The following is a 23007-nucleotide window of genomic DNA, read 5'->3' on the forward strand; positions in this document are numbered from 1 at the left end:
AAAATACTAGTATATATATCCTATGGTTTGTCCCAAAAAAGTTCATGTTTTAAACTGATCCCAAGTATGATGGGACCTTTAAGAAGTGAGGCCTAGTGATAGGTAATCCAGTCACAGAGGCACAAAACCTTGGAAGGGATTAAAGTGGTTCTTCTAGACCAGGTTAGTTTCGGGTTTGGGGTGTTTCTGTTTTTTTCTTTCTTTTTATGAGATAGGATCTCGCAATGGTAGCCCAGCCTGGCCTGAAACTCAATATGAAGCCCAAGTTGGCCTCAAATTTATGATGTTCCTCTCTAAACCTCCCAAATACCAGGATTACAGGACTGTACCATCATGCCCAGCTAGATTAGTTCTTGAGAGAACAAGTTGTAAAGTAAGGCTTGGCCAATTCTGCTTCTCAGCCATCCTTCTGACCCTCAGCAGGATGCCTTTAGCATGTTATTTGGACTTGGCGACCACCCTAATCGTGAGCCAAAGTACCTTCTTTTCTCTATAAAGTACCTAGCCTCAGGTATTTTGTTACAGAAACACAAAACAGACTTAATATTATAAGCTTTCTTTCTCTTCCTGAGTTTTCTAAATTATGTTTGATGTTGAAGCAAAATTTGCAACATTCTCTAGAGTATGGTACAGGAAATATTTAAAACAATTATAAACAGGTAAACTGTAAAGGTACTTAAAGGGAAATAAGGTTCTTTTACCTCACCCATCTGCTAAAATGACTCCACTAAGTTATGTCATACCTAGAGCAAATAGTAAAAAAAACTACACACACACAAAAAAAACTATGCAAAGATTATATAATAAAAATTGCAAAAAATGTTTAACCAATAGGAAAATGGAAACAGAAAACAGACAAAGAATAAAACAGCAGTTAAACCTTAGTGTATCTCAATTACATTAAATGTAAATTGTCTATAAATACCAACTAAAAGATTGGCAGAATATGTTTAAAATCATAATCCAATTATATGCTGTCTATAAGAAGTTCACTTCGAATATAAGTTGGGAATAAAAGAATAGGAAAAATGTATCATGCAATTTTTAATCAGAAGAAAGCAATAGAAAGCAATCAGAGGAAAGCAATAGAACATAAAGTAATGAAAAAAATTATAAGAGATGAACAACAGAATGACAGAAGGATCAGTCTATTGCACAGCAATCCTAAATGTGTGTACCTCAAACAACAAAGATGTTAAGAGTATAAAAAGATAAGCTAGAGTGGGGAAAAAATATTTGCAAACCATAATTCTGACAAAGGGTTAGCATCTAGACAATTAAAAGACCTCTCAAAACTCAACAGGTTAAAAAGTAAATAATCCTTTTGGAACATGTACAGAAGACATGAAGGGACAGTTCACAGAGAAGATATACAGATGGTGAATAAGCACATGAAATAACATTTACTACTATTCACGATGGAAATGAAATTTAAACTACAGTGAGCTGTCACAGCATAAGCATAAGAATGGCAAATAAAATTCTAACACCAAATGCTGTCAAGTGTATGAAAAAACTACATCCTACTGTGCAAATATAAAATGATACAGCCACTCAAAATCAACTTGGCAATGCTTTATAAACCAAACATGAGATGAGCATTTATCCCAGAGAAATGAAAATAAAGACGTGTACATGCATGTAGTTTTATTAAATAGGTGACTCTCAATGGGTGAATAACTAGACAAACTATAGTACATCTTCACCATGGGAAGTATTGAGCAATGAATAGGAAGGAAATATTGATACATACAACAATCTGGGTAAATCTCCTGAGATTTATGTGGTAGCAGGGAAAAAAAGCCAATCCCAAAAGTTTACATATTGCATAATTCCATTTTTGTAACATTCTTGAAATGACAAAATTATAGAAATGAAGAATATATTTTGGATGCTAGTAGCTAAGGAAGGTGTAGAAACAGGAAAAAAGTGGTTATGGCTATAACCACTTGTGATGTTCGAATTAATCAATATCCTGATCATGAAGATGTTATAGTGCAAGACACTGGGGGAAATTAGGTAAAGCATTCTCATGATGACAACTTACAAAGATATTACAAGTAGGAAAGCCAGAGCCTACTTTCTACTGAGCAGTACATCTGCAATGTGTTCTATTCTCTTCAGCCTTCCTATAGACACAACCCCTTATGCCTGGCAACTCCTTATTATTCTCTAAGATGAGGATTTAAATATCTATCACCTTCTCCAAAAAGCTTTTCTTTTTTACTCCTAGCCCTCACCATTATGGATTGGATTAAATGCCCTTCTTTGGTATTCCCATTATACTCTATACACTGTAGCACTTTACACTATAGTATCTTTTAATAAGTAGTTCATGACCAAAAACTAGTCAAATTAATTCCTTCACTCTCAGTACACAGCTCAATATCTGATCTAGGAGAAAATAAAAAATTAACATCACAAGTCTGCTGGGAAGGACATGACGCAGTTAGTATTATTAGTGTATTCTGCCTTGTTGCAACAATACTCAACCCTTATACTTCTACTAAGGCCCAGTGCCATCTAGAATAAATATCCCATACTCGATGGCCAGAGAATGAGCGACCGAAAGCTTCATCTGTGCCCACAACCAGACATATAGGAAAGCTGGTGGTTAGAATAAGCATAGCCTTACCTGCCATCTCTGATGAGCTCTTCGGCTGACTCAATCAGTTTATTAAGTTTCTTTACTTGTTTATAGTGTGCAAAACACCTTTTATGATCTTGATCAAGTTTAAGACATTCACGAACTTCACTGTTCATGTAATTTAAAAAAAGAAAATACTCCAAGTCAAAATAATCAATGAGTAGTTTTACATATTAAGCAAAGAAATCATAATAAGCATAAATTTAATTGTAACCATTCAGACATACTAACTCATAATTTACTACACACTTTTATATGTGACAATGTACCATGGACACACTAATTCAAATTAGAATGATATATAGAGTTAGACATTAAACACTCTACTTTATTTCTATAAATAAAATAGACCTGTAACTTATGTTGATAAGCATGAAAATAAACTAAATGAAACGAGAATAACTTAGGGATAACATAAAATACATAAATTGAGATAGAGTATAAAAAGTCTTAGTCATATACTTTTACTAACTTAATGAAAATGTTAAAAGATAATATTATCTTACATGTTATAAAAGAATGATCAGATATGGGTGTCAGTAGAACTAACCTGAGGGACAGTTCATGGTCTCCCAGTTGGTAGTAGAGTGTGCTGATTTTATAAAATGCCTCAGTATTATCATTCTTCAATTTTGATGCAGCTTTTAAGTCACTTATAGCTTTTCTAGGTTCCCCTTCTTTTATAAAACATTCAGCTCGAAGTTCACGTAATTCTGCATCCCAAACACAAACCTTGAGAAACAAAAGAACTAGACTTTAAGAAACAATAAAGTACACAAATTTGTTCTTGCATTCCATATATTTATTGACACAAGACATCCTCAGTTATTGTGATGACTTCTACATTGTAAATAGTGTTAAAAAGTCTAATACAATTTAAATGGACAAAAATTTAAAGATCTTAAATTCTAATCTGAATTCTACAGATAGATAGACAGACATAACAAGGCCTTTTTTCTGCCTCCACTGATCTAAAACTGAAATAACAAAACACAGCATTTACTATTACAGGGTTGTTCCCACTGACAGAGTATATGTGGATAGAATAATCTATTATCAGATTTTTATACTCAACCAACCATCCTGGTTCCTAGTCAAAAAAAGAAAACCTAGGTTCTAAAATAACAAAATACTTTACAATTACTAAATGAAATTCTCTTTTGGAAAACGTCACCTCCTTGAACTTAAATCCTCTTATCCAAAAAAAAAGAAATGTGGAAGAGAAGGCTTCACCATTCCTGTTTTGTCAAACACCCATAAAGTTCACTAAACACACTACTATTCTTCAAAATAAAAACCCAAAAGCTAACCAGTAAGGCCTAAGGAAGTATCTTTACATATTTCTTACAGCTGCTTTGAAGTTATGCCAATTTTTCACATATGTGAAGAAATGAAAATCAACACTATATGTAAGTTAAGTATGAATAGTAAGCTAGGTCAAAATGGACAGTCTAACTACTGTAACTGTGTGTCCTTAATAAAGTATTAACAAAATAACTTAGTGAAACACGAATTCTGCTAGGCCACATCATATGACTTCCTCTAGAAAATTATCGAACAAATGCCTGCTCTATATATATCACAAGTTCATTGCCAAGATCAAATGAAACTGTACATCAAAGTGCTGTGAAAATAGTGATTAAATATGAACTATAACTATTTTAGACTTCTTTCTGAAATCATTTTTCAAGGCAAAGAAACCCTAACCTTAAGTTTCCAAACCTAGCACCCTCTGGATCCTGTCAACTCTGTCTTCTTTCCTAGAAACTTCTCATTATAAACACTCCTCTTTCTTTCCAAACATCATTTTTCCTTTTGCTTCAATCAATTCTTATCTTTAACCCTATTATCTAACTACAGTTGTCTTCCCCTTAAATAAAAAAATCAACCAAAATAGCAAAGAAAGCAACAAAAATATGAGCTGTCATTCCTCAGCACATTCAGATCATTTACAGAAAATTTCAGTTGAAAATTTTGTTCTAATACAAACACAAGGATCGGTTCAATTTTATCCTGTCTGGGTTTTTTTGTAGTATATAGCATGTCAAATGCATAAATATGCCTTACAGTTAAAAGCAGTGTCAGCTTGTCAGCTGTAGTATTTAAGAAACTTACCTCTAAAATCTTATCAAGGAAGGTTATAGCAGCAGTATAATCAGCATTTTCAAAAGCATCAAATGCTTGTGAACGCAAACGTTGCATTTCGTCAGATTTTGTAAGTTGAGACTGGGCTTCCTTTTCTTCATTTTCACTTGGATTAGATTGGAGCTATAAGCATAACAAAAAAATTAAGCAGGTTTTTTATATCTTAAATCCAGTACCTGTATTATATACAAAGATTTGACCATTCCAAATATCCCAGAGCACAATATGGCACAGAGGACCCAGTCACACCATGCCTAAATTATTAACCCCATTAACTGTGAGATAATGTAAACATGTTCTTTCAAGCTACTAACTTGGGTAATTTTGTTATACAGCAACAGGTAGCTAAAACAGTAGTAACATAGGGTAGAGGTTTTGCCATTTCTCAGTGGCCAGGTTATAAACATTTCCATAGAGATTTTGTGCTAGTAATGTTTTAAAGTCTAAATAAAAACATTAATTTACTCAAATCCTGAATTAATCACTTATCTACATGTTATGTGTATCTACTTTGACAACAGCACTTACACCCTGTGGAGTAGTCACTGAGAGACTAAAAGGGTACTCTATATAACAACAAGTACTCCCAAAAGTGCTACTGAAACTTCAAACTCCTTTCATGATCTTTGTTGGGGGGCATGCTGGAGACTGAATTAAGGGCCTGTACATTATACGCACATACTCTACCACTGAGCTACATGCCCAGCCCCTTTTGTCATCTTCCCATCACATATAAAGTCACAATAGGAACAGACTGCAAAAGGCATAATAAATACTTTCAAAAGCTGCTCAATTTATTTCCCTGGAGTTATTCATCAGCCAATTTAACCTTTGTATTCTCTATGAAAGTTATGGCAGTTAAAGCCCTAGAACAGTAAGAACCTAAATTTGACTCCTTAGAGGTCAAAATACAATTAGAATTTGATGTATGTAGTTCCACGTACTTATTTTTTTGGCAATTCTCGAGTTTGAACTCAGGGCCTTACGTTTGTCAGGCAGGCACTCTACCTCTTGAGCCATACTGCCAGTCCACACAATGAGTATTATTCAGCCATGAAGAAGAATGAAATTGTGTCTTTTGCATAGAAATAAATGAAATTGGAGGATGTCATATTAAGTGAAATATACCAGACACAGATGAGTATCACATGTTTTCTCTCATTCATATATGATAACTTCAAAAAACAAAAAGAGAACAGACTATTAAGGAAAGGGAAAGAGACAGTGAAGGGGACTGAGGTGGCAGTGTGGGGAGTGGTAGATAAGCTCTAAGCACAACATGTATGCGTGTATGGAAATGTCAAAGTGAAACTCATTTATTTTTACAAATAATATGATTGACTATAATAAAAATGCAGGTTTCTATGCAAAAATGAGATTCTCAGAAGATAAGAATTTTCCAAAGTCACTTATACAAAATGTGTAAAGTAAATATTTGACACTATTTTGAATAGATAATAGGGGCACAAGGTAGTTTTCCTCAAAAGTTAATTGGTATTATCAGTTTTTTGCATATCTTTCCAGAGGTATTTTATTCATATGTAAGCAAATACATGTGTTTCTTCACTTTTACACAAAGAGTAAACCTATGACCTTATTCCACAGGAATAGTCTTCAAAGGATGCATGTAGACAATTACTTATTACAGCACAGTGCACAGGAGTGCAGGCTCTAGAACCTAAAACTCACTTGCTGACTGGTGGTATAACTTTGAGCAGGCTACTTACCAAACAAACCATCCTAAGTATCAACTTCCTCTGCTGTATAATGTGACTACTAATTCAGCACTTCCCAAGACTAAAACAATGACTAAGTGAAAAAATTCCATACAAGCCACTCAGAAACGTGCCCAGCATATCCTGAGACCTGCATAAATCACAGCTAAAGTACAAAGTCAGATCTAAGACCCAAAATTCCTGTCTCAATTTCCAAAAGCTCTTTTGTTTCTTCAAAATATATTGTATATAGCTTTACAAAGGTGGAGAGAAAAGCTTCAAATAAGCATCATATATATTACATAATATAATAGACATAAAAGTATTATGAATTGCAATCGATACTTACAATTTTTTCTTTTTATGCAATATTTTGTATGCCCGGGTAAGTCAACACCATACAAAAATAATTTTGTTAATATTATTTTACCATATTGACACAATATTCTCTGTTTCCAAAACAAACAGAACTCCACTAAGTAGCTCTGGGCAAATGGTTTTCTTTCATAGCTCTACTGCCAGTATTGACTGGAAACATTTCCTTTAAAGCCAGTCGATATTAGGCTCTATGATACCTATTGGTTTTGCTAAATGTAATGCATAGTGGCCACTGAACAGGTTTAATGTTTATCTCTTCATTTAGAAAGACAAACACTGTACTCGCTTGCTCTGGATTTATGTCTCTTATGTTGTCTGCCTAATATTCTCCTCTTATTTGCCCTGTGGAATTCAGGTTCCAAATGTCTCATCAGTTTTATGTGTGTTAAGTAAGATTTTCTCAGCAGCTCTGTTTCATGACCCTGTGTCCGCTCTCCACTTCCCATCACTCCTGGACTGCACTGTACTCACTGTTCAGACAAAGGTTACACACATGTAGATTTTCCCCTTTTTTTTTGGTGGAACTCAGAGCTTCACGCTTGCAAAGCAGGCACTCTACTGCTTGAGCCACACCTCCCATCCATTTTGCTTTCATTATTTTGGAGATTGGGGATGGGAGGGAGAATCGTGAACTATTTACCCAGGCTGGCCTCAAACTGTGATCCTCCAGTGTCAGCCTCCAAAATAGTTAGGATTACAAGCATGAGTCACTGGTGCCCAGCAGATTTTCCTATTGTTAATCTGATAAGTCCCATAAAATGAGTTTGGGAAAACTAAGTATCCCAAATAACTTAAATTTATTTCAAGTAAAACTTAACATAAAATACTTCTGAAATACATGAATTCTGTGATTATATTTTCCTCTAAATCAAATCTGCTTTAGTTAGAAGTATTATACACAGAAAATCAGTGTTAGCATAAATTTTTAAATAGCTTTTCAGTGTTAAACTTTAACTTGTTCTATCTTTATATCCATTAAGATTTTCCTCATAAAACTGAGTACAAGTTGAGTACTTTCTCGATGAAATAATCACAAAAAAATTATTCCATGAAATAACTGGAATTGAAAACATAGTATCATTATACAATCACTTCAACAGAAAAGGAAAAAGAAAAAAAGAAGAAACTGCAATACATTTTTTAAATGTAAAAAAAGTGTTGGATTTATTCATTGTAAATTACAAATTGCTTATGAAAGAAAATGAATAAGGATCTAAATGAGTGGAAGACTACACTATCTATGTCCTTGAATGTGGAAGACTCAACAGTTCTCCCCAGATTAACATATAGGTTAAATTGCAATTTCTATCAAAATACTCATAAAGCTTTTTTATCAGAATGGCCATAATAAAAAAATAGCAACAATACCTGATCCTGACAAGGATGCAGAGTAAGGCAAAATGGTACAATCACTCAAAAAAGCAAGTGGTAGCTTCCATATTTCCATAAAATCCAGCAACTGCACTCCTAGGCTTACCTCAGAGAAATGAAAGTTTATGTTTGCACAAAAACTTACACTAGAATGTCTATAGCATTTTTATTCACAATAGCCAAAAAAAAAAAAAAAGAAATCCAAATGGCCATCAGCTGATAAATGTAAAATTAAATGTGTCATATATATCATGGAATACTGAGCAATGAAAAGAACTAAATGGTATCTTCAAAAATCTAAATCAATCTCCAGAATATTATACTGAGTTTTAAAAAAAAAAGTGACTGCAAAAGTTTACATAACATTTCAGTCCATGTATATAACATTAATGAAATGTCAAAATATGAAAAATGAGTAACAAGTTAGTAGTTGCCAGGAACTATGGATAGGGGGCCATAGTGGGAAGGGAGGGAAAATGGTGTGGCTATAATCTTGATTGTGGTGGTGAATTCACAAGCCAACAATGTGATAAAGTGTATATAAGTAAATACACAGAGAAATAAGCAGTGAAGTTGAGAAAATCTGAATAGATTGGCAGACTATCAATATCAATATCCTGGTTGTAATATTGTTCTATAGCTTTATAAAACGTTATCGTTGAGAGAAACAGTAAAGAATACAATATCCTCAGTAAAAATTTCAAATAAAAAAATTAAAAATTATAGTGTATGAAAAAATTAAATATGTTGAAACTATTCCAGGAATGGGGGGAGGGTGGGAAAAAGGAGAATTATGGAAGGGGTGAATTCAACTATGATATATTGTTAGAATTTTTGTAAATGTCACAATGCATCCCAGAACAACAATAATATAATAAAAAAAGAAAAAAGAAATAAAAGAATATTTAGCACAAATACACATTCTCATGGCAGAATCCTGTAACAACAGCAAAGGCAGTTTTAAGAACTCAAGAGCATTAGTATGACTACACAGAACAATCTAAAAGTAGGTAAGTCTCATCAAAGTACTGCTTATTTCTGAGAGATTTTAATACTGATCCCAGAAAAATCATTAACGCAAGACATAACCAAAATTCTAAAATATTACTTTTCCACAAGGTTACAACCAATGTACAGTAAAGATTAATTTGTGCAAAAACTTTATCCTAAATTATTGTTTTAATTCTGGAAAACTATTTTAAAGTTGTTATTAGAAAAACTCCAACACACATTCAAGCATTTCAAGAAGCAGAAATATTTTCTCCTTTTCTATACCATTCATCCGTCCATTTGACACATATTTATACAACATTTGCTCCGAACAAAGGCCTGACCAGGGAAGGGTATTTCAGCACTATTGCCTCCCCACCACTTGGGATTCTGCCTGTTCTCCTGAATATTAATTCAGGAACTGTGACTCTCAAACATCTATCTTCTCAAGCAGAAGGGAAAACCAGATAAAAATGATAGCCTGTTTTATTGAGACCATGAGACAGATTCTGATTCAATACAATTAAGTCTAATATTTCTTGGACTTATGTGCAAATGACTGAGTATTATGACAAAGGTTATGACAATGTTAGAAATTTTAGATTTTATTTTCATAGTGATTATCAGAGTAACTAAGCAATTCAATTAAACTACAGAAAAATGTATCTAATGAATACTGGGTTATATACCCTTTCTAGATTACCTCTGGAATAAATAAGAGATGGCTGTCTCTTTCTGAAAATCATTTTTCACTACATATCTCTTCAAAGACACATAATCTATAACATTCTACCAACAAATCCAAAGCACCTTACACTTTGTAAAGTAGCCATTTAAGAATCTGTTTCATACCATTCCCTCTAAAATCAGGAACAAGAAAAGGATGCTCACTATCTCCACTCCTATTCAACATAGTACTGGAATTCCTAGCCAGAGCAACTAGGCAAGAAGGAATAAAAGGAACACAAATAGGTAAAGAAACTGTCAAAATATCCCTATTTGCAGATGATATGATCCTATACCTTAAACACCCAAAAAATTATACTCAAAAGTTCCTAGACAATATCAATAGCTATAGCAAGGTAGCAGGATATAAAATCAACATAGAAAAATCATTAGCATTTCTATACACTAATAATGAACAAACGGAGAAAGAATATATGAAAACAATTCCATTTACAATAGCCTCAAAAAAAAAATCAAATACCTAGATGTAAACCTAACAAATGATGTGAATGACCTCTACAAGGAAAACTATTATAAATTTCTGAAGAAAGAGACTGAGGAAGACTATAGAAAGTAGAGAGATCTCCCATGCTCATGGATTGGTAGAAACCACATAGTAAAAATATCTATACTCCCAAAAGTAATCTACATGTTTAATGCAATTCCCATCAAAATTCCAATGACATTCATTAAAGACATTGAAAAATCTACCGTTAAATTTATATGGAAACACAAGAGGCCACGAATAGCCAAGGCAATACTTAGTCAAAAGAACAATGCAGGAGGTATCACAATACCTGACTTCAAACTATATTACAAAGCAATAACAATAAAAACAGCATAGTACTGGCACAAAAACAGACATGAAGACCAGTGGAATAGAATAGAGGACCCGGATATGAAGCCACACTACTATAAGCAACTTATCTTTGACAAAGGCGCTAAAAATATACAATGGAGAAAAGACAGCCTCTTCAACAAAAACTGCTGGGAAAACTGGTTAGCAGTCTGCAAAAAACTGAAACTAGATCCATGTTTATTACCCTATACCAACATTAACTCAAAATGGATCAAGGATCTTAATACCGGACCCCAAACTCTAAAGTTGGTACAGGAAAGAGTAGGAAATACTTTGGAACTAATAGGTATAGCAAGAACTTTCTCAATGGAACCCCAGCAGCTCAGCAACTAAGAGATAGCATAGATAAATGGGACTTCATAAAACTAAAAAGCCTCTGCTCAACAAAAGAAATGGTCTCTAAACTGCAGAGACCACCCACAGAGTGGAAGAAAATATTTGCCAGCTACACATCAGACAAAGGACTGAAAACCAGAATATATACAGAACTCAAAAAAAACTAAATTCTCCCAAAATTAATGAACCAATAAAGAAATAGGCAAGTGAACTAAACAGAACTTTCTCAAAAGAAGAAATTCAAATAGCCAAAAACACATGAAAAAATGCTCACCATCTCTAGCAATAAAGGAAATGGAAATTAAAACCACACTAAGATTCAATCTCACCCCAACACTACTAACAATATGTGTTGGCGGGGGGCTGGGGGGGTGGGGAATGAACCCTTTTACTGCTGGTGAGAATGTAAACTAGTACAACCACTGTGGAAAAAAATTTGGAGGCCCCTTAAAAATCTAAACGAAGATCTGCCATATGATCCAGCAATACCACTCTTGGGGATATACCCAAAAGAAAGTGACACAGGCTACTCCAGAGGCACTTGCACACCCATGCTTATTGCAGCAGTAGTCACAATAGCCAAGTTATAGAAACAGCCAAAATGCCCCACTACTAACGAATGGATTAAGAAAATGTGGTATTTATACACAATGGAATTTTATGCAGCCATGAAGAAGAATGAAATTTTTAAATGTTATCATTCACAGTTTGGATGGAACTGGAGAACATAATTCTGAGTGAGGTTAGCCTGGCCCAAAAGACCAAAAATCATATGTTCTCCCTCATATGTGGACATTAGATCAAGGGCAAATACAACAAGGGGATGGGACTTTGATAACATGATAAAGCGAGAGCACACGAGGGAGCTATAAGGTAGGTAAGACACCCAAAAAACTAGATAGCATTTGTTGCCCTCAACTCAGAGAAACTAATGCAGATACTTTAAAGTGACAGACAAAGGCCAATAGGAGAAGTGGACCAGGAACTAGAGAAAAGGTTAGTTCGAGAAGAATTAATTTAGAAGGTAACACACATGCACAGGAAAGCAATACAAGTCAACTCCCTGTATAACTATCCTTATCTCAACTAAGAAAAACCCTTGTTCCTTCCTATTATTGCTTATACTCTCTCTTCAACAAAATTAGAGATAAGGGCAAAATAGTTTCTGCTTGGTAGCAAGGGGGTGGGGGGGACAGGCATGAGGCAGAGGGGTAAAGGGGGGGGAGGGGAGGAGAAATGACCAAAACATTGTGTGCACATACAAATAAAAGAAAAAAAAAAGAATCTGTTTCATGATTCCTCCTAAATCAAATAAATGGTCTCTCAAGTCACTTAGAGGGCATGAAGAATAGCTCAGCTGACATCTCTTGACTCTTTTATAGGACGAAGCAGAATAACTCTGCTGTATAAACCGAGTTAGGATTATGTATCGATTGTGTGCACTTTACCTTTCAACTGTTAATGGAGTTCCTCTTGCCAGTTACCAAATATTAATTCAGGAACTGTGATTCTTACATAAATAAATCAAACAATTTTCCTTTTTAGTTATAAAATACTGTTAAATGTCTTGATACAAAGACAAAAATAGATCCAAGGTTTCTCTGAAAATAACATCCTCTTAGGACCAAGTATAAATTGCACTTAACTTACCACTTTTTTAAAGTCATCTTCTGCTTCATCAAGCTTTCCTTGCTTGAGTAATAAGTGACCTCTCTGTAATCTTGCCTAGAAAAAAAGAGGATTGTACTGAATACTATGCATACCTAAATTTTCTTTTAACACAAAGAACAATACTAAATAAGTTAGTGAAGTTAACATTTATTTTTCAAATGCTCATTTGATTTAGCACTGAAAATAATTCCTGGAACCAATGAATGTGTATAATTTTTGTTAAAGTATGCTTCTTTAAAAGTATGTTTTTTGGGCATTAGAGGCTCACACCTGTAATCCTATCTACTTGGGATCAGAGGATCAAAGTTTGAGGTCAGTCCAGTCAAATAGTTTGAGAGACCCCATCTCCAAAATAACCAGAGCAAAATGGACTGTAGGAGCCACTCAAGTGGTAGAATACCTGCTTCCTAAGTGTGAAGCCCTCAGTTCAAACCCCAGTCCCACCCAAAAAAAAAAATTTTGCGTGTGTATGTATGTATATGTATGTATGTTTTGCTCAACCCAAGAAAATTGAAAACATATCCACACAGAAACTTACGCATGAATGTTCACAGTAATAGTCAAAAAAATGGAAACTGAAATTTCCACTAATAAATCAATAAACAAATGTAATATAGCCATATATTATTTAATCATAAAAAAGAATGAAGTGTTGATACACGCTACAACATGAATGAATTTTGAAAACATGATCAGTGAAAGAAAGTCACATACTGTATGGCTTCACTAATATGAAATTTCTAAAATAGGAAAATCCATGATAAATGGTTGTCAGGGACCATGGTAGAGTACGAAGTGATTGTGAAAGATATAAGGGGGTTTTTTGAGAGTGATAAAAATGTCCTGGAACTCGACAGTAATGATGTCTGCACAGCCTTGTAAATATACTAATAACAACTGAGTACCTTAAAACAGTGAATCTGATTGTATGTGAATTATATCTCAATTTTTAAAAATACTTTTTGCCATCATAATAACTTTTTCCCCTAAAATAATGTTGCATTATTTGGAACTTCACCAATCAAAGCTTCAGAAATAGGTTTACTTTTTATTAATCCACAATGCAAGTATTTGCTATAACCAGAGCAACAATACATTTTCCACTCTTCTGTGATATTCTTCTTCTAATGTGCATAATCCCATCTCTTCCAAGAACTCTCTGATGAACAATGTCTTCCAGAAAAGAAACCACATCAATATTCCATTCAATATACCACTTAAACTTATGTATTACTTTTACAGTACATAAAATTTCACTAATCCTTTGTTAAATGGATCACTACACATAAAAAGCAAAATTAAGGCCATTTCACCTAGCTAGATAATCCTAGCACTAGAAAAATAAGCTACTTAACCTTTGTGACAGTTGTACTTACCTGTGTAGAGTAATAGATTGAATAAAAATTTGACACTTGGGAATTCTATCTTAAAATAACAATAATTCAAATCAAACATTTACTCCATGTCTAATCAATTATCCCAAATCATTTTTAATATATCAGTATATAAATGTCCCCAAATTAATTCTGAACCCATCTAATTCATCAATGATTCTATTCTGCCTCTGAAAGCCCCACCTCTGTCCCAATGTTATTATTTAAATGTGAAATGTCCCCACCAGGCTCATGTGTTAAGTGCTTGGTCCCCAGGTGGTAGCACTATTTTTGGAGGTGGTGGAAACTTTAGGAGGTAGGGCCTAGATGAAGGAAGTAGGTCTCTGGGGGTGGTTCCTTAGGCGCTTCTAGCCCTTGCCCCTTCTTGTATTTTTCTCTCTGATTGCTGTCTGTCATGAAGTAAATACCCTCCTCCTCCACCTGCTCCCACCACCATGATGTTCTGTCTCACCACAAGCCCAGAATCAATGGTGCCAAGGACTATGAGATGAAATCTCTGAAACTGTGAGCTAAAACAAAGCTCTCTCCGCCCCCTCTTAAATTATTCATGACCGGTATTTAGTACAGTGATGATAAAACTGACCAATACAATCACAAGATGAGTCCCAGAGCACACCTGTCACAGCTCTCACAGTGACCTGCCAATCTTCAAGATATTACATTAGACTCTAAGTTTCTCTGCTTTTGAAGCTTGTGCACTGGATCCAGGGAGAGCCCTGCTAATTCAGTATGGCATCTTCACCAAAACCTATGCCTAACTGACCCATTTCCTCTTTAGACTTCCCACTACAGTCTCAATTAAAACTCTTATCGTTCCACTGCCAGCCTCCTAATTCATGTCCTCCCTCACATCTTGCCCTAACTCCATTCTTCACACAGATTTGTCTTTCTAAATAATAAAGCTAGTATCATTGTCAGGTTTCTGGGAAATCAACCAGAATACCCTCTGTTCTTCTTTCATACAGATCCTTAATTTGTTGGGTTTTTTCCTTGTTGAAAAAGTCTGGCTATGCTGCCCAGGCTGACCTCAAACCCCTTGGCTCAAGGGATTCTCCTAACTCAGCCTCTCAAATTCCCTTAAGCTACCCTTAAAGTTTAGATACACTTACTGCAGTGAAATCCATCTTCAATTCGATCACTTTAGTTAAATCAGGAAGTGCTGCTTTTGATTTACCCATAGCTAAAAAGACAGTAGCTCTCCGATAGTATGCAATATAGTTGTCAGGGTCACCATCTGAAAATTGAAGTAAAAAGTATTAGTTCTCAATAATTTATTCAAAACAATCAAATCACCTGAACAGGCATTAGAGTTTTCGATCACATTAAGAAGGTATTAAAGGCTGAGGATGTCACTTAGTAACAGAGCACATGCCTGGCATGTGTAAGGCCCTGGGTTCAACACTCATCACCACATCAAAAAAAGAAAAAGAAAAAAAAGGCATTAAGGAAAGAATGCCTCATCAAAAATGAGTCATGAAGGGGCTGTGAATGTAGCTCAGGAGTACACATAAAATATGCTTAGCATGCATGAAGCCTGTGTTCAATCTCTGCACCCCAAAAAATATACACATACACATACACACATAGACATGTAAGTTGAGTAATGTTACTTAACAAGATCACTTCAAATACATCTAGAATAGGGGTCAGCAAACTATAAACCTTGAGCCAAATCCAACCCAGAGACTTCAGTTAACAATGTATGAGACCATTTGGCTGCAAACTAACCCCACATAGGATCTCGGTAAGTGTCACTGTAGTTTCTTTCCTATTCAATTTCACCGGGAAGATCAAGAAAGAAGTGCAAAGCCTGTATACAGGGCATTTCTTACAAAATACTATAATTAGCTTGAGAAGAGTAAGAAACAGAATCACTACACTATGTTTAGAGCATGCTTGATTTAGAATATTTTCAATACAGTGTACATTTTAGTTAGAATGTGCAATCAATTAAAATCTTATTGGTCTGATTGCACCTAATTGCAGCTGAGGACCAAAGGCAATTCACTGCATGTCAACAGTAGCTGACTGGGCACAGATACTAGGTTTTCTTCTTTTTTGTTTTAAGAAAAATAGTTATATAAATATAATCTACACAAAAATTAAAATGGTAAATACAAAAACATATAATACTTTAGTAATTAAAGAAATTCAAGCCTAAATGGCATGGTTCTCCTTTCAAGGAACAATAAAATGAAAATCAATGTTAAAGTTGCTTTGAGACAGATAAATGACCCAACTCTCCCAAAGGATATATGGCTACGTGTAGAGCACAGTTTGTGTTAAGGATAGGACTTTATTGTAAGGACCCCTCTTAAATTATTAGGGACCCAGGGTGATTTGATTCCCTAATTGACAGCTATCAGGTCCTTCCCTGGTGCCCAGCTGCCTTAAGTGAAAGTCTGTCAGCCAAGCAGCTAGTCGGTCTCTCTCATGCCAGCCAGGCTGCTTTGAGCCCTCACAAAGGCCTTGAGGATGCTACTCTGCAACCACAGCTGCTTGCTACCAAACCACAGCTCTAGCTCCAGAAGGCACTGTCCCAGCTACAGCTGTTTCAAACAGTTTATGTCAGCTCTTTCTACCATCACAACCCTTGTAAACTCTAGCAGCCATTTTCACCCAGCCCAGAATGGAGAGCAAGCACTTCCCCTGATGGCCCAGCAGATGACCTGTGATTGATGCAAACACAATCCTTCATTTGCATGGTCTGTTGTGATTGCTGCAGACACTCTTGCCACAGCCCCTTGCTGGCTGTTAGGTTCACTTTTCCAGTTGGCTAAGAGACCCTTCTGTGCAAGAGATGCCCCTGGTGTTACAATATTAGGCCCAATAAAAGGCTTCTTTCCAAAGGTCTTTTCTTTGCCTACACTTGATTTTTATCAATTAGTAGAGCAGGCTGAGCTGGTAACATGAACATGAGAGATGGAAGAAGTAGCAGCAGCGACAAAGGCTAATGATGAGGAAACACAGGCTCAGGTCACTGGATGAATTCCAAGGAGCCACCAAGCCATAAGGCCAAGGGTCCCAACATTCTAGGCCCAAGAGTGTTAACACTAACCACTATCAAAGGCTGACGGTCCTGACACTCTAAGTCCATATATTCCAAAACATTTCACAATAGACGACAATGTTTACTTTTATTCTCATTAGTAATTTAAAAAAATAGTGTAAAATGTGGTGGTTCACACCTATAATCACAGCTACTTGGGAGGTAGAAGCAGGAGGATCACAGTTCAAAGCCAGACAATACAAAGTTAGCACAAGACCCTATCTGAAAAGGAAACTAAAAAATAAAGCAAAAAGGACTGGAGCTGGGGCTCAGATGGTAGATTGCTTGCCTAGCAAAGCCTGAGGCCTTGAGTTCAATATCCAGTACTGCAATTTAAAAAAAGAAAAAGAAAAAAAAAAACCACCTTAATTGTTCTATAACTTCATTTGGTTACATGCATGAAAATAAACTGTCCAATTCTCTTCACTTGCATAATTATATATCACAGTATCTAGTACTTAGCACTGATATTAATTATTGATATACGTATCTCAATCAAGAGAAAAGTAGTTCCTTGGGTAGTATATTTTGCCCATTTTGTGTATGTGTGTCCATAGCACTTGGCCGACAGTAGGTACTTTAATGAAAGGAAACAGAACCAATTCCTGGTAACTGCAACAGACAATGATATCAACTTCATCCAACACCAAACCTTCTGGGACAAGCAAGAGACCTAAAGAAGTCAGCACAGAAATTTCTATCAAATAGACACACCCACAAACATTTTGAGATCATTTTCCCACATGAAATCAGCAGTGATATTTTCAAAAACTAGCATGGTTTATTTGAATTGTTTGAAGTTCTTTCAAGTAAAGAAGAATGTTTACTGCTAGCTTTGGGCATTTTATAAAGAAGGCACCTGTAATAAAAACTGCATTGGACTTCTATTTGGAAAAAAACCTGACCATTCCAATGCATCAAGATAAACCTTCAAAGAGTATTATGCAATAACAGCTTTTGTATTGAGTATCTAATAAAACACACACCAAAATGTCTACATATAATATTTCTGGGAAATTCACTTTCACTAATTTTATAGTTTACTTTTTAGGGATTTGTAAAAATATAAAATGGGATTGGAACCCCAATTTTTAACGCAGAACCTACAAAAATAAGGAATTTGTGATATTGTGAAATATATATTTGGTCATTTTCAAGAATGAGAAATGGGCTTAGTTGAGTTGATATTCAGTGGCCAGTGATATTATCAATTATGCCTATAGTATTAAAGCCTCCATAAAAATCCAAAAGGACAGGGTTCAGAAGTTATGGATTAGGTGGAAGGTGACACACCCAGAGAGGGCAAGGAAACTCTGCATGCCTACTCATATGCCTAACCCTACACACCTCTTCTATCTGACTGCTTATCTGTACTCTTTCTAATATCTTTTATAATATACAAGAAAATGCATTCTATTGAGTTCTATGAGCTACTCTAGCAAATTAATCCAACTCAAGGAGATGGCCATGGGAACCTTGATTTATAGCCAGGTGATCAACACATGCAAAACAACCTAGGGCTTGAGATTGGCATCTGAAGTGGAAGACAGTCTTGCTTCAACCCATGGGGTCTTATGTTTCCTCCAGGTAGATAGGTCAGTGAACTGAAGTAGAGGAACCTAACTGGTGTCCATGGAGAAGCTTTAGGATTGCTTGGTAGAAAGAAATCTCCACATATTTTAGTGACCAGAGTTCACAAAAGTATTCTGAATTATAAGAGTACAATAGAAGGAACTGAGTTTGTTTCTATCTATATCTTTGGAGATCAAATGACAATATTTCAACATATGAATCAAAAATCAATTTGCTTAGAGATGTGGGGTCACTTATAGATAAATCGAGGTGTCTTTGCTCCCTGTCTCTTTGTCCCAAAATATCAACAATCCCTGAAACTAGAATCCATTTATCTACCAATGTACATGAAATAACAATTAAAATATGAATTGGTTTAAGAGTTTCAAGCTCAGTTTCTCACAATACAAGGTCTGATAACCTTGAAAATAATTACTTTTTTCTACTATTCATCCAATACATGGTATAGCTCATTATGTAAATATCTGCAAGCTTACATATGGAAGTACTAGATTTCATTTAAAAGTACATTCAAATCAAGTCATTATAATAGTTCATTAGAACAGGAGAGGTAGCTTCAAGGTCTATTCCTAAAACTATTAAACAATTCAAATACAAGGAAATTAAAGAAAATACATCAGAAAGCCAATTACAACTGATGCTGGAAATGCTGGTAGTAGGAAGTGCAGAATGTAGAAAATATTTATTCTTGCTCCCCGCTAATGCAACTCTACTTCATTCATTCATATACTGAGCACTGAGTAAGGGAGGGAAGGAATGCATATACTCAAGACGTTCACAATCTATGGTACGGAAATAGGGTCTGGAAAGTCAGTGGAGCATGCTTTGCTTCCTTCTGTCAAATACAAATAGTAATGTCTATACGTCCCCATTTCGCAAGTAAGGCTCCAATGTGATGAGAAAGCACCATGACATGTCTAATGACATAAATGTAGATGTGGATTTTTATTTTTCATTGAGAAAAACTATTAAGCATAATAGTGATTTTTCTTACCAAGAAAATTAAGAAACCTATCGTTTCAGACATAGCCACCATTTAATTTGCAGCGTTAGGCATTCATTCATGCCAGATACTCCTAGAATACTCTGTAAGATCTATCAAAGAAATGATTTCAGACCCTAGAGTTCATTATCTACTAAACCATGCTACAGGAATCAAGAGACAAGGCATCCTTCATACCTGCATTGTACTTTTTTGGAATGATAAACCTAAACAAAATTGGTATCTATTTCAAGACATCAAAAGAAATATAACTATATCTGAAGACTATTTGAAACATACAACCTCCATCCCTTAAATCAGTTCTCAGGTCAAAAATATTTCACAATCAATTTCAATTTTTAAAACTTCTGCCAAAAACCATTTATATACCAGATTTAAAAAATTTAAGTTCAAATCACCAATAGGTCTGTACTCAAATATGGAAACTATTCATACTGATATTGAGGTGTAATACATAAAACTGTTACTGTATAAAAATGTAATCATAAAGTAAACCATGCTCGCATAATTTTCAGAAATACCAAGTAGTTTTCAAAAATGAAAATGGAAAGTTTCACAACCATAAATAAATGACAATTGTGGCATTATTACTTTAAAAAAAAATGAGATTGAGCACAGTGCTTCATGCCTGTAATTCCAGCACTCAGGAGATGGAGGCAGAAGGATCAAGACTTTGAGGCCAGCCAAAACAGAAGAACAAAAACACAAAAAGGGTCCACTAATACTCAATGCTACCAGCCAAGTTCTATTACAAATTAACTTTCTAATCACAGAAGTTTAAAAAAATAAAGGACTTTACCATATAATTTAGAAATTGAAGAGTATAAATAGTTTAATGAACGAATAAATATTTAATGAGCTTTTTTTTTTCTCAAGCAAACCATGGTTGATAGATATTTTACCTCAAATGACCAACTTACATTTTAAGAACTCTACAACCACACCCTGGCATGGTGGTACAACATCTGTAATCCCAGCACTCAGGAGGCTGAGGTAGGAGAATCAAGAGTTTGAAGCCAGACTGGGTACAGAGTGAGACCTTCTCTCAAAGCATAAAAATAAAAATAAAAGTTCTATGACCTATAGTAGTAAGTGCATATCTTATTAATCTGAAAGTCAGGAAACGTAGACTAATTCACTGTTAGTGAGCTAGCTACCAACTGCTATTAAGAGAAGCTCACTAACTTATTACCTGAACCAGTTAACATAGCATATAAAGACTTGATCTTTGCTAAATACAACAGAAATAGAGTCCACAGATGAGATCCGAGAGGCCAGAATACCCCATCACCATCTACTAAATATTCCCATCAAACACAATTTAAAGTCTATTTCCTGAACAATCTGTATTTTACACAAACTAAAATAACTGCTCAAACTTCACTAGTCTTCCTCAGAAGTTATATTGTACCCCATTTAAGAATCACTTGTCAAATCACAATAAACAAAGGCTACTCAAATTCTGAATGCACTTGCAGTATTTCAAGTTCTCCTTTCACTGAATCCCACTAGTGAATGACCATGATGCACCTTTCCTGTTTATGGTAATATTTTGCTGGGTGTCTTGAGGAAGAGCCATCTCAAGAAGTCCTGTACTGCCGCAGTGAATGGAAAGTAGTCATTTTAAACTACGTTAATAATCCGCCATAGTCCTTCATGTTCCAGCTGTGCAACCAAGACAGCAAATAATAAAGTACATAATTGTTAGCAGCTATAAATTCCTGCAAATATTCTTATGGTAGCAGGTAAAAATAGTTCATATTAAGACCTGATCTTTCAAAGACAATTAACTGGAAGAAGAAGAAAAAATAACCCTTAAATTACCATAGGGCAGCATGGAAAGCAGTCACCAAAGTGCAGATTCAGTAAAGATGACCCGACAGACAAGTAACTATGCAAAATGCCAAGCAACTACCAACTCTCAAGATGAGTTAATCCTTGAAATGAAAACTTCCTAGTAGAAATTCCACATATAGTTAAGAAAATTCAGTGAACATATCTATTTTTTAGAAAGTCTTAATTTCCAGAGACACAAAATTTAGATTTCTATATTCTTTACCTGTATAATTATATCCTGTTTTAAAAAAAACTTCATATTCAGTCTTCTCACCTAATATTCACAAAAACACCTTTGGGTAACAAAGTGAAAACTCCTAGGAATCTGCACATAACTTATTTCAGCCTACATTTTCTTATATAACTGTGTGAATGCTACATTATTATCAAGTGACAAAGACAAGATTAAAATGTATGTTTCCTACTATTCTAGAGAGTTAGTAACATCAATAAAAATCGGAGTTAAAGAAAAGCATGAAGAAAAATATTGGAGGGTGGGGGGAGGGGGGGACGGGGGACAGGGGGAGAAATGGCTCAAACAATGTATGCACATGTGAATAAATGAATAAAAAATTTTTTTAAATATATTGCTAATCAAAACCTACCTGCCTTTTGTTTTTATAGTACTTACAATAATAGGAAGATAATTCTGGGAACACAATATCTTATTAAAAATATATCACCTTGACCAGGCACAATAGTTCACCTTAGCCAGGCATAGTGGCTCACATCTATAATCCCAGCCACTCATGAGGAGAGAGATTAAGAGGATTGCAGTTTTAGGCCAGCACAGGTGAAATGTTGCTGAGACCCCCCCCATCTCAACTAATAAGCTGGCATGGTAGCATGTGTCTATAATTCTAGCTACAAGAGAGGCAGATTCGGAGAAGATTGTGATTCCAGGTCAGTTGATAAGACTTCACCTCAACTAATAAGCCGGCATAGCAACATGCACCTGTCATCCAAGCTACTCAGGAAAAGTAAATAGGGGAATCATGGTCCAGGCAAGCTCAGATAAAACTCGACAAGATCTGCTGAGAGTGGTGGTGTACATGGGAGGATCAAAGAAGATCAAAGTTCAAAGCCAGCCTGAGAAAAAACATGAGAACCTATCTGAAAAATAACTAAAGCAAAAAGGGCTAGGGCATGACTCAGGGCCTCTAGCAAGCATGAGGCCCTGAGTTAAAATCCCACTACCTCAAAAAAAAACAAAAACTAACAAAAAAAAGCCTCCTTACCTATCAGTTTGTTGACTGGTCACTTTTAACCATCTCAAATCAAGGTGAGATATATA

At 35.1% G+C, this 23007-nt stretch overlaps 1 protein-coding gene across 2 annotated transcripts in view; it reads right to left on the reverse strand.

Annotated features, from left to right (window-relative positions):
- The window catches only part of Dnajc3 (DnaJ heat shock protein family (Hsp40) member C3), an 89224-nt gene that overhangs the window by 37043 nt on the left and 29174 nt on the right, over window positions 1-23007 (reverse strand). For both annotated transcript variants that reach the window (XM_074043121.1, XM_020168585.2), the window contains 5 exons: window positions 15342-15466; window positions 12818-12892; window positions 4763-4915; window positions 3198-3379; window positions 2636-2755 (listed from right to left, as the gene is read on the reverse strand). In XM_074043121.1, coding sequence (XP_073899222.1) covers window positions 2636-2755; window positions 3198-3379; window positions 4763-4915; window positions 12818-12892; window positions 15342-15466 — 655 coding nt within the window. The remainder of the gene's footprint in view (window positions 1-2635; window positions 2756-3197; window positions 3380-4762; window positions 4916-12817; window positions 12893-15341; window positions 15467-23007) is intronic.

The sequence above is a fragment of the Castor canadensis genome, chromosome 10 (assembly GCF_047511655.1).
Source record: "Castor canadensis chromosome 10, mCasCan1.hap1v2, whole genome shotgun sequence".
Classification (NCBI taxonomy): Eukaryota; Metazoa; Chordata; class Mammalia; order Rodentia; family Castoridae; genus Castor; species Castor canadensis.